General features: G+C 35.7%; 1 protein-coding gene across 1 annotated transcript; it reads right to left on the bottom strand.

Annotated features, from left to right (window-relative positions):
* Positions 1-556: 556 nt before the first annotated feature.
* Pdk4 (pyruvate dehydrogenase kinase 4) lies at positions 557-12,966 on the bottom strand. The gene is made up of 11 exons (XM_076833868.2): positions 12,641-12,966; positions 11,598-11,739; positions 10,348-10,419; positions 9,438-9,622; positions 9,196-9,282; positions 8,649-8,726; positions 6,702-6,778; positions 4,774-4,872; positions 4,464-4,574; positions 4,066-4,179; positions 557-2,804 (listed from the first exon to the last, which is right to left on the bottom strand). The coding sequence occupies exons 1-11, from the start codon at positions 12,768-12,770 to the stop codon at positions 2,661-2,663; spliced, it is 1,239 nt and encodes a 412-aa protein (XP_076689983.1). The 5' UTR covers positions 12,771-12,966; the 3' UTR covers positions 557-2,660.
* Between the last annotated feature and the right edge of the window lie 729 nt (positions 12,967-13,695).

Genomic DNA, 13,695 nt, shown 5'->3' on the forward strand with positions numbered 1-13,695 from the left:
CATTAGGGCATTCTGAAGATGAGCAAGTGTTGCTGAAGGTAAAGAAGGACTGAATTAGTAAAGGAAGGCACTAAGACAGCACAGTTAATATTTGCTGCCATTTAATGTAGTGATTTCTATCCTGTTTCTACCTCACTGATTTTTAGACATTTAATCCAAAAGTCGTTTGGGAACTGAAATTATCTAAGCAATTATTTTGTTACTCCACTCTCTTTATGCAACACAGGCACTAAGTGAAACTTTAAATTTATGCAAAAAGAAGAAGAAGATTGCAGGGGACATATTCACTGTAAAAAATGATTATTCAATAAATACATGTAGCTAAGCATAGTATTATGTGTTAGTGATGCATACACAAACAAGAAAAGGTCAATCTGAAATTTCTGAACTGCTGTGAAGCACTTATCTTTTGTTTAAATATTAAGATTTTACATTGCTTTCAATCCTTTAAAAAGGCTACATGGAATATAAATTATAATTGAATGAAGTGAGGAAACTCTTTAATCCAAATTAATCATTTCACTTTGAGGTAACTCAAGAAAAAAGCTTTAAAAGATTATGTCTAATATTATAATAAAAATATTTATTATAAAAATTATCACATTTCTCTGTACATACCAAGACAAAAATACAATTCAGACATTAATAATTTAAGTGGGTCTGAGTGTTCAATAGCCATTCCTAGAATCTTAAAGGTCTTCCGTAGACTTACATATGCCAAGGTAGACAATTTCTATTTTATTTACATAGTTCATGTTACTGAGATATTAACATTTCTTTCTCTCTAGTATTTTAAAGATAGTTTACAGTGTTTGGGTTAATTATATAACTGCTTAAAATCTTTGGTAAATACAGTATTTACATGCAAAAAGGTTTTGCTCACATTTCAATAAAAAATTAAAACAACAAATAGCCTTTTGCAAACAGTTTTGGGTAATCACTAAATGCATGAGTCAAAGTTGCATCATCAAGAAAAGTCACTGTCTAGGACTTTTGATGATAAAATCTGAAATCCACAGGAAATAGTTGAGGCTTCTATTACCCCAACCAGAAGCACCACAACACCAGGTCATTGCAAAATTAAATACCAACACCAAATCCAACATGTAACAGTACCAATTATTTTACAATGTAGAAAATTCTAGTTTTATTTCTGTATATTAGTTTAACATTAATTTGATACGGATGGGTTTATTATCTCATAAAACTTATCATCTTGTAAGAGCAAAAGCCACTTAAAGAAGCCACACTCTTTTGAGAGTCACGAATTCCTCCTCTTGCCAGTCATTTTTCCATAACAATGCAGATCATTACCTGGAATAATATGTGGGGGAAAATAGATGCCTGCCTTCTGCTTCCTTCTCTTCCTATCTCCCTTTCTTCCATCATTCATTTTGTCTTTCCTTTTTTTCTAAGAGTAATCTGCATGAATGGCCTGCCAACCTGCAGGCCATAGTCTTCCCAAAAAATACCTTGTGCATTATAGCTGTCATTCATTAGCTCTCAGCCTCAATGATTTTCAAATGAAAGCATCCTGGCCTTAGAACATCTTGCTTCCAGGCTATCTGTTGAAAAAGACATGCCAAGAACTATTTAAATTCTAATGTTCTTAAGTGATTCAGCAACTAGAAACTTTTAACACACATGTGAATGTGTTAATGTTGGAGTGTAGAGGATATAGTTAAATATATCAAAAATGCATCTTTTGTAGCCTAGAAAATGGATGCCTGTGGCTTATCACCACTTCAGGGTAGAGACTAGCCCTTACCAAGTTAGATACTTAATATGCGATTTCTTCCCTGAACATTGTTTTTTTTCCATCTATTGCTTCACTTATAAACAAAGCAAGGTAAGAAATCGTTTGGCTCTCGCTTTGATAATTCTTCTCTCTCTCTTCAACCTCCAACTTCCTGAGTTCAGTGCACATTTAACAATTCACGCAGGACGAGGCACGTGGAAATAAGTGTTCACTTATTGTGTGAAGTATGAACAAGACAAGCAGCATAGTAAAGGAGCTGTACTGCCCAGAAGAGGTTTTCTTCTGAGTTTTTACATAGTCTGAATGCCTTGGCTGCAATGTCAAATTAATGCTGTGATTCATTCCTCCTAAAAGTGAACATTATTTTAGCCATTATTCTTTTCTCCCTAGAGCATATAAGAGTATACAAAACGTACAGGTACATAGTACAGAGTGTAAACTAAGCTCTAATTTTCTCATGGCAGGAAAATACTGAAATCTTGACATTTGATATTCATTAAATAACAGTATCTTTTGGGGGTGTGTGGAGAGTACCAGGGTAGTATCTTGTGATGTCAACAAAAGGTCTCAACTGCTAACTGCTAGCCTCTCTCGTCATGTTTTCTCAGCTTTCCATCTCTTTATCCAAGAGATGGAAAGCTGAGTTTACTTATTCTTCAGGATCTGGAATACACTCATAAGTTATTCTCCATTATAAAACAGGGACTGGCCATCTGTTAACTCCTGTGGTCCTGCTCTGTGTTCTCTTTGGGTCACAGAAATGACCTCCGTTCCTCTTTGGAGCAATGTTTTTGTTGCTTTCCTTTGTTTTTGTGAAAACAAGAGTTCACACGCAAACATTCAAGAAGCAGCACTCTCATAGACCCACTTTGATCCCATAAAATGTCCTGAGTGTCCCTCTTCACATAGCCATTTTTTCCTTTGAGAGGTTCCTTGGTTCCCTGCTTGGGATACACCAGTCGTCAGCTTCGGAACTCATCTGATAATGTTTGAAGGCTGATTTGTTAAAGACGGGGAGTTTTTCTACAGACTCAGATGATAAAGCCTAAAAGAAGAGGGGGGAAAAAAACATCAGACCAAAGAAGTTTTGCCTTCAAGTTTGTACTTGAAGTTTTATTCAAAATACATTCTGAGGGGCTGGGGTTATAGCTCAGTGGTAGAGCGCTTGCCTAGCATGTGTGAGGCACTGGGTTCTATCCTCAGCATCACATAAAAATAAATAAAATAAAGAGACTGTGTCCATCTACAACTAAAAATTAAAAACACATTTAGAGGCATTTCATGTTCAAATACATTCATTTAACTGATTTAGTATTAAAAGCATACCAATGTTCCAGTGTGCTAGGCATTTTTGAAAATAAAACTAAAATATAAATATTATTTCCATCCAATAAGAGCTAAAATAGCACATATGCAATTATAAATTAGGGAAAAGAATTTACTTTTAGTATTTACACATCCTTTGTTTGAGTATTGCTGATGTGATAGAATTGATTAGCAAAGCTATTATTTCCAGGGAAAAACCAGTCTGGCTATGATAGAATGAGGGTCCTAATCAGATACCATTAATCTACTAAAAGGCTCTTTTCCAATAGTTTGAAGACTTTTCCCCATTTCATAAATGAATGCATTAACTATTTCAGACAGTTAAAGGCCATTTGGCATTTAATTCGGATGTACAAAATGGGAGCTTAGGAGCTTAATGTTTTAGCTGCTACTCTGTGAATGTATTTTCAGCTGAAATAGTTGGCAAATGATTAACAGAATCAGGGCAGTGATCTTAGTAAATAAATTGAGCCTTTTTCAGATATAGGAAAAAACATGTACTAAATTTTAAAGTTCAAACAGGAAATGCCAGCCATCCCACTGACAGCTTGTGAGCAGTCAGATTTCCTTCCCCTGGCTTTCTAATAAGGTCAGTTTAAGGTCTCCACGTGTCTTGATTTCTGTTACCTTTTAGGCTAGAACATTATTTGCATATGTTTCCCCACAAATTTAAGTAACACAAAAGCACAGCTTCTCTCACAGATGCCAAGAGGAATTGCCTTAAGAAATTCCCATGAGCATGTCCTCACTCTGAAAGTCAGGTAACTGCTTCTTGGGAAACAATTTTGGTCACCTGAGGCAGAAAGCATGACCCAGCTTTCTGTTCTGGTAAATGACAATATTAAATAATATGTGTGAACACACCCAAATAGAAAACAGAACAACCTGTGCTCATTATTTGCATTAATTCAGTTTGTGTAATTCACTCTGGATCATAGAACCCAAAGCTGTAAAAGAAAAAACAACCATTCAAAGGCTACCTTTAAGTAGATGATAGCATCTGTTCCGTATCCTGACAAAGAGTAGAGATTCAAATCTCCTTGAAAGTACTTGGCGTAAAGACGAGAAATTGGCAAGCCGTAACCAAAACCAGCCTAGAGAGGGAAGGTTAGTTATTAGTGAAGAAGTGAACATGATCAGTAAAATATGATCCTCACTGATGCTGATGTCCTAGCTCCTAAGTAAATAAATTCTGGTTCCTATCAGAGACTCCTATTCAAATTGCTTCTCTTTGTTTAGTTTGCTTTGTCATTCCTTCTCATATCCCTCATGCCTAATTTAACTAAATTGATTAACTTGCCTAAATACTCCCTTGTAATCCTTGCTCTACACCTAGAACTAGGGATTGGGATGAATTCAGCCACACAATTGGTCTTACCAAAGGCGCATTCCGGGAATTGTCCATCACGGGTGTTGGTGCAGTGGAGTACATGTAGCTGAAGAGGCGGTCTGTAATCCTCAGGGGAACACCACCTCCTCGGTCCGAAATCTTAAGCAAGCAAACAAGTCATTAGAGCTACACATTAAAAACCATGTATATTCTGTCTCTGTAAAAATGTCTTTCCTTCATTTAAAAATCACCTGGTATAGATGACTTGAATCATTTGGCCAAAGCAGAAAGCCTCATTATTACTGACCCTTTCCAATTCTCTCAAGAGAGAACCACAAGAAAAGCAGAAACTGGTTACCTTAATTGTAAGGTCTTCTTTTCCCAGGACAACAATCACCTCAACTGGTGTGAGGGAAGGCCAACTTTCCTGGTGTTCAACAGTTGCCCTCATTGCATTCTAAAGAAAACAAAACCATAAGGAATTCAATGGCAGAAGAACGAAGGACAATAAATAACTACTTTTTATGTTTAAAATAAAAGCAGCACAGAGAGTAATTCAAAGTTTCTATTTTTTTAAGTTAGTGGTAAAACAGCTCTGTAAATAGCCATTTATGAATGTGTCATGTAGGATGTATAATGAAAAATATTCATTTACCATGTAATATAGCTCTTGGGAGTAATGTCTAATGGAAAAACAATTCTGCTAGCTGTCAAGTTCTTATTTGTAAGCTTAATTTAAATGTAGAAATTGGTTTTTATAGTCCATTTCCTGGCTCTCCCTTTTCGGTCTTTCCATTACATTTTACATCCAGGCACCAAAGACTATTACATAACAAATGAACAGTGAATCATTGAACCAATTTATTGGCTTTTATAAAATTTGCTGGAAAAAGGTTGTTACTATTTAAAAGGACAGTCAATAATTCTAAATTAAGTTTCAATTTGCATCTGAACTTTTACCAGTAAAGGCAAAATAACTATGAGTTGGATCATTCAATTTAAAAATAATTCAAATCCAAAAAAAAAAAAATGTATCCTTTGTCCTTTAACACAGAACAAACTTAAACAAGTTTGGCCTACTGGCTGAATATCCTGCAGATAAAATCTTGGGTTATTTACATCATTTTCCTCTCTTGCCACCTTTTAGTATATTTTCTGCTTTCTGGTTTCTATATGATATTAAGATCTATTCACTCATTAGTGGAAGTGAAATAAAATAGATGAGATGTTTATAGTTCAGTCAATAACTCATTGCAGTAATATTAGAATAAGTTAAGAAACAGTACATTTTGAAGAGTTATGTCAGAGTTAGGGCAGATTTTATTGTTTGCTTTTTTTTTTTTTTTTTTTTTAAGTTTCCTACTCTCAGTCCAGGGGACTTTTTGGAAAGTATCACAAAGCTTCAGGTGTTTCCTAGTTTTTAATTTTTGTCCTTGATTGTTTGTTTTTGGTATAAGTTCAGAATTTTAGTTTAATCTTAGAACCCATGAAAGGATTAATCCTTAGCACCTGGTTACCTAAGACTGGAAACACTGGAATACTCTGAGAGTTAGTTAGAATTACAAATTCTCAGACCTACAGAATCCAGATCTTTAGGGCGTTCAAGCATATGTATTTTAACAATCCCTCCAGAAGATACTAGTGCATGCTAAAGTTTGAGAAACACTGTTCATTTGTTAGGGAAAATGTAGACTGTGGGCAAGCAGCACCACTAGTAGGCTTGTTGGAAATTCAGCATCTCAGCCTCCACCCAGACTGACTGAATAAGATTTTGCATTTTAACAAAATCTCCAAGTGATTCATATATCCTGTAAAGTACGTCACTGAAGAACTGTGCTCTGAGCATATTCTAGACTAAGAATGCAGCCATATCACCAACAGTAACTCTGAGTTTTAGCCTCTCAGATTTGCGCTGGACCAGCCTTTGGGGGAAAAGGTTACAAGATCTAGTTCACTGAAGCATTCACCCTGTGACCTCTCTTAATGAATGCATAAATGACAAGTGCTTTTTTTGACAACTGGAAAAATAATGGGAACATCTTCTTGGCTCTAAAGCATTGAGACACCATGGATCATGTTGTGTGTTCTCAAACATGTTGATGCTCACATACAGTGAGCTTCACGCACTTTTGCAAATATTGGCTCTATAGCTTCTTACTATTAGTAAGCACAGAAGTAAAAGTGGAGAATATATGGAAGGTCTTGTTGAGTGGGGAAATAAAAATATAACCAGTGAGCCATTTTACATTTAAAGACAAAAATCACAAGTGTTGTAGAATATCATACCTTGAATAATTCAAAGAGCATATGATGAAGATGAGAAGGAACATACACAATGTGAATTGGCTGGCCTGGAAATTTTCCTGGAAAGAGTAGAATCTTTTAGAATTAGAAAGCAAATGTTTTGCTAAAATAAACTTCCATATCTACTTGATTAATAGTTTTGATTAACACAAGGTTGGAATATTCCCCATCTTCCCCAGCTGAAAATCCTGCCATAGAACTTCTCTTCTTAAACAATAAAAACAACTGGCTTATTTTCAAAATGTTGTTCCAGCTGCTTTATTTTTTTTTTTCATTTTTCTACAAATGCATAAAGTTCAATGAAGTATGAGACAAAAATATTATAAATTAGATTATAAGACTCACCCCCATCTTGAACATATTTATATTGGACAATTTCAGTGTTAATATTATATGTATTTGGAGCTGGGGTTATAACTCAGTGGCAGAGTGCTTGCCTAGCATATATGAGGCACTGGGTTTGATTCTCAGCCATATAAATGAGTAAAATAAAGGTCCATTGACAACTAAAACGTATTTTTTAAAAAATATTATATGTATTTTAAGATAGAATAAGAAATATCTGTTTTAATGGTATAACAGTGGAATTAATTTTAATTTTTTTTAATCCATGGTAGAAGAACACAACTGATTTTTCTATCACCCTAACATTAAATCTTACATGCTAAATATATTTGAAATTTACCAATAGGCTAATGAAAACAGAGAAACAAAAACCTCATGAGACTGTTTTGAAAAGAAAAATAAAAGTACTCTTTAGTGTCCCAGGCCTTGGCAAAGATTGAATCAGAAAACACAAGGTCTGGCACAATCTGCTCTTTATCAGACAGTTCAAGCAGTTTATTTACAAGTATTATGCAACAATGCAACTTATGTTGAGAGATGTTTTTCAATCTTTATTTATACCCCTGCTTTATCTAATTCACTTGCATTTTCATGTTCCCAACCTACTCTTAATTTGAGCAACTTGATTTTAAATTTTGTACCTAACAAAAATTGTTCCTATATAAGTGTTACATGGAAAGAAAATGTTTACTTTGAATGGAAAAGAGAAAGTCATTCCAATGTAAGCATTCTGTCTTGCTTTGAGATACAACTATTTTCTAGAACAGAATGGGACAAGATAAAAAAAAAAAAAAAAAACACCTTACATTCATCATATAATTATTTTAATCACTGTGGGATGACCTTGTCTTGTCAGAGTTGAAGTATGTTCTGCTTCCTAACAGTGATATAAACATACAGTACATTTTTTTTTTATGTGGTGGTAAGAACATTTAACATAAGATCCATTTTCTTAAAAAAATTTAAGTGTGCAATACAGTATTGTTAGTATGCACATATCTGAAATTTAGAACATATTTATCTTGCATAACTGAAATTTTTGACCTGTTGAATAGCAAACTTCCCATCTCCCTTTCCCCTCAGCCCTTGGCAAACACTATTCTACTCTCTGCTTCTGTGAGTGTGACTATTTTGGATATCTCATGTAAGTGGAATAATGCACTATTTCTTAGTGCAATTTAAAGTATTTTTGTTTCCAAGTCTGATGAGGGACCTCTTTGAAGATATCTCCACTGCTAAGTGGCTCTCCCTCTTTCTGGTCTCCTTATCTTTCTTATTCTAAAGTAAGCAATCTTTTCTTGGATCTAAGATCTTGGAAGCTAGGTGCTACTTTAAATTCATAATTATTTGTTTAACCATTCTTCTTTATGAATCATCATTAACAATTCAACATGCACAATTAGAGGTTTCCAGCTGAGACAGTTAAAGAGAACCTTGGCTCCAAAAAAATGAGTACAAGTTCTAGGCAAGTTCAGAAGAGGAAAAAAACAGAACACAAAAGTTGTTTTATATTTACAAGAAGGAATTAGACTGGAGGAATAGTGAATTTTCTATAGGCTAAAATATAGTTTATTTATAGCTTACCATTTACTTGTGTGAGCTTTAATTCTGGAGATGTTAAATAATACTGATCACAGAGCATTTTTGAACTCTCGAAGGCATCTAGAATAGAATTTTTTTTCAAAACAAAATGAAATGAATTTATGCCAAGTACTGTTTTCAAGTAATCTTCAACATGCATGGTACCCTGGATCTAAAATATTCACTGCAGCATAGCTTTATATATATGAAAAACGTCTTTTTAATATTTTATTGGGCAATATTTTATTGAAGTTGTAGTTGTAGTAATAGCAATATATATGTGTGTGTGTGTATATATATATATATTTGAGAGATCAAATATAATATACAAGAATGTGACATTAGCCATTTATGTTTAAATTTTTTATAATATTATAAATGAATGTTCATGCTTCTTACTCTTAAAAGCAAAGGACTTTGATGGCAGTATTTATAAAAATACAAACAAAATACTATGAACATAACTTCATTTGCAGTCACCTCAGTTATAGATATGTCAATAATTTATCATATATTTTCAATAAAGGAAATGCAGAAATTTAGAAATTACCTTGGACCACTGCTACCACGTCACATTTTGGATCAATGCTTCCAATGTGGCTGGGGTTTCCTGTCTGTGAGTCACTAAATATAAGAACTGTTGAAAAACAAAAATATGTTATAGTAAAATGCAAGACAGTGATTAGAATTACCACCGAGAAAGACTGTGACCCACTGGTTATTAGAATGCACAGTTACAGTCTGGCTTATAGTCGATACCCATATCTATGTATCATGATCAAGATAACTTACTGTGCTGGTTCATCAGCATCCGAGTAGAAATACGGTTCATATAAAATCGATCCAAAAAGTACTGAAGACTTTGATTGGTGACTGGGTCAACTGTACAGGCATCTTTGTACTCTAAGATTCCTTGGGCCATTGTAGGTACTACATTGTGGTGTCTATTTCGAACTTTGATGAGTGTATCTACAAAGCTAAGCCATAACATTAACAGTTAACATAAGTTACATAAATTTCATTTACTTCTTTTTCTTAGATTGTTTTAAAGAAAGCTAAAGTTTTTGTTTTTGTTTTTTATGGTACCCATCTAAGTTTAAACAAATAAAATGATAAAACGCTGGGGTGAAGATTCACTACAGATTCTTCTAGCACAGTAGAGGAGATAGTTTCATAAATAGATTTATTTTATATCCATGTTACACATAAAACTACTAGCTCTGTGACTGGTACATTGATTTAGGCATTCATTAAGCCTTCTCTTTAAAAAAATTATTGAAATCCAAGGTGACTCTGGAATATCATTGTGAAAAATGTCTCAAAATTTCTTGTCAGATGTAGGAAACATCTGAACTCAACTTATTTAGGTAGTTAGAAACTGTCAGTTACTCTGAAAGTAAGTGCATAATCTTCAATGCCACTGAGATGTACTGAAATTATTTAATAGTGCAAATCTAATCCTTGGAATAAATTCATAGTAAAAATGGAATTCCTTGAGGGGGAAGAAAACCTCAAGACCTATTTTCAATGCCATATTTATTCACTTCTAATAGCCCATTAGGCCAAAATTTGTCATCTGTAAGGCATTGGAAATTTATTATTCAGAGTTGGAATTCCTTTAATTTAGGTCTGGAAAAAATCTTAGGATTATGTCTGAAAATAGCCAAAGTTTTAAACCCTTATTCTACTGCATAGAGCTTACTCTGACAAATTTTTCTGGTCTTCTGGGCTTTTCTCATGGAATTCCACCAACTCCATCAGGCTCTGGATATACCTGTAGAGTAACAATATGCTGTGTTTTAAAATCAACACTCAGATACAAATGGCTAAAAATAAAATGCCTTATTTTCCCAAATGATTTGAAAAGAAAAACCAATCATTATGTTCAAAATTAAAACTTTCCTTTACAACAGTTGAAAAATAGTAAGTTAAAAATGCAAAAAGCTACAAATTTCAATCCTCAACTTTCTAGCTTAAAAGTTTAGCTTAAAATGATTTTTTAGCTATTTCAGATCAGTATTCATTTCCTGACTATTAGCAAAGGCACTTGGAAAGGATTTTCTTTTTTTTAGAAAATGTTTTTTTTACTTTTTTCTAGTATTTTTTTTATATATATATAGGAGAGTAGAAGTCTTGAAGACAGCAGTAAATACTACAGATTAAATACTTGTGTTGGACTGTAACTGTTTCATGGGTGTGTATGATACATATATTTCCTGAATCAATGAATACAAAGCTGTGCAGTGAATGGATAAGGGTGACATTCTGGTTATCCTGGCTTTGTTCTTAAAAAAAAAAAAAATTGCTCTTTTAGGTTACCTACCTTCTCTAAGTATCAGTATTCTTATTGCAAAAGTGACACAAACTGAATGCTGGCTGTGTGCTAGGTACTGTTCTAATTTTCTTAAATGCATTGCCTCACTTAGTTACATTCAAACATCTCTTTAACTCCTACACTTACTCTCTTTAATAATAGATGGGGGATTGAGGCATAGAGGGTTTTAAGCACCTGCCATGGATTCCACAACTAGAGAGGCAGAAGCAGGATTTCAACCCAGAGCTTACTCTGTCACTCAGTGTTAAGAAACAAAGATTAGGCTCTCTATAAATAGTCATTTTAATCTATTTCTAGGCATAGGATTTCTTTTGCAAACTCCGTGTACTATTTTGTAAAGAACAAAATTGAAATTGCATATGTTGATTATTTTTCAAATTTCGCCCAGAAGTCAAAATTATATTGTAAAGAAATCTACATTTTTAGGCTAAAAATCCCTATTTATAGTTTCATAACTGCCCTAATGATGATCGATATTAATAAAAAAATTCTTTACATCTTTCAAAAATTTACTGTTTCAGACCACCTGTTTTCTGATTATGATTTTACTCAGTACAAAAAGCCATCTTTGGGTCATTGTTTTAAAACTCAAAACTTCAAAATAGTTCACCACTTACCAGCTTTTAACCAACTGCACTGAAGAAGTATTTATTAATCGATTAGGGAGGACATCAATCTCCTTTAGGATATTGGCTAGTCTCACTGGCAATTCTTGTCGCAAAAATGAAAAAGAAGTTCTTTCACATGCATTGTCTGAACCTATAATAAATGAAATTCGTTTAGTTTTTGGATAAAAAATAATACCTAAATGATATAACCAAAACCATTAACTATCAAATATTGAAAACACAAATATTATAAAATTATATTTCACTGAGTTGAGTTACTCTTACTAGGTAATTCATTGTCTTTTTCTTTCTTCTTTTTTCTAAAAAGTCACTAATATAGGAGAATTCTTTTCTTTCTCAAGAGACTATGTTCCCAAGAAGTAAAAACATCCCACAGTTCTTAATATTCATAAAAGGATCAGACAACAACACAACATTCTTTAGTGAGTTTAGACTGAATTGGGAGTGGGGGGGGGGGAGATGGAGTGAAAATGGAGATGTTTCCAGACGAGCAATAAATAATGTTTCATTTAAACCCTTGAAACTCATAAAACTGCTGCAGCAAGTATATAAATATTTTCAGCAATAATTCAAATATATGGAAAACTATACTGGCAAAAAGACAAAGTCTGTTAAGAATACAGAAAGATGTACCCTGGAAGGGGTAGAATCCATTAATTGGAGGATACTTTATAGTATTAGGAATCTTCTCCCAAGAAGTACACTGTTGTGAAGGAGGGGACCCTTTCTAGTCCATTGTTAAATGGTGACTGGAAGCTAAAAATATTTTAACTCAAAGATTTAGGCAGATATTAGAGAAAGGTCAGCTGAAATCGTTCAGTATCAGCAGGGCTGCAGGTGGCCTTGACCTGTAAGCGCAAACTGTCAAGAGAGTAGCCACATCTAGGAAAAGGCCAGGTGCGCAGACCTTAAGATTCCAGGACCTCACGGTTGCTTAGCCTTGATACCCGCCCTTCCTATACCGGGGCAGAAAGTTATGGCAGCTCCCCAGTGCTAGTGCCACCCGGCCTGGATCTTACGTCCCCTCTCACCAAAGTCCAGCAGCTGCTTCATGGAAAGCGGGGAGGGGCTGTAGCGGGAGAAAAGCTCGACCTCCCGGGGTACCAGGCCAACGCTGCTCAGGGAGCCGGCACTGCGCATCGCGAAGCGGGCCGCCTTCATCTTGACGCCCACCGAGCTTGGCAGGGACTGGTGCTGGCGAAAGCCGCTGGGAGCAGAACTTGGGACCAAGGAGGGGACGCGGTGTGTCCAGGTGAGAACCGCAGGTGCACCGTGAGGCTCGGGCTTGGAGGGTGCTGTAGAGGAGCCAGGCAGTGAGACCCAGGCGCAGTGGCCCAATCCTTGCGTCTTCCCACCCTAGCTGCCTTTTATTTGTCTCTCTGCACTCTCCACCCCCAACCCCAGCCGGGAGGAGTCACTGGGACTTGGAAACGAGTCCCGAACTTGGGGCGACGCCAATCAGCTCAGAAAAGGAACTTTTGGCCCCGCCCCCTGGCCTGGGTCACCCAAGAGTGGCACAGTGACCACGTAGGGGCCTGGCACTGGCGGAAGGGTAGAGTGGGACGGTGGCCAGAGAGGCGGAAGCTGGGGACAATGTGGGCTCAAGATCAGTCTCTGGGGACCGGGACCCAAGTCGCGTGGGTTGGGGGCCCGCCCAGGCTCGTCCTTGTTTACAGTTCCGAAGCTGTCTCAATGTCATGCATTCCGGACCTGAAACTGTTTCCAAGAGTCGGCACTCAGAGAAGCTTATTGGTCCTTGCTCAGAGCGGGACTTTTACAGTAGCCAGTCATCTGCGAACAAAAGTATGGGCTTCCCTGCATTGGACAGAGAAAGGAATGAACAATCTAGAGATTTCCCCGCGTTTCCCCATTAGCAAACTGCGCACACCTCGGGAACTGAAAGTTCCTTTTGCTTTGACTTGAGGAGCTGCCAAAGGGAATCTACTTTTTTTTCCCACTGGGGGGAGGGGGAAAGACCATCAATTCGTTTATCTCCAGTAAACACTTTTATTACCCCATTAGATTTATCTCTTTATTTAAAAAGTGAAAAAAAAAGTGATCAATTTGTTACTTTGACTCACCTTTT

Source organism: Callospermophilus lateralis, chromosome 1 (genome assembly GCF_048772815.1).
Source record: "Callospermophilus lateralis isolate mCalLat2 chromosome 1, mCalLat2.hap1, whole genome shotgun sequence".
Classification (NCBI taxonomy): Eukaryota; Metazoa; Chordata; class Mammalia; order Rodentia; family Sciuridae; genus Callospermophilus; species Callospermophilus lateralis.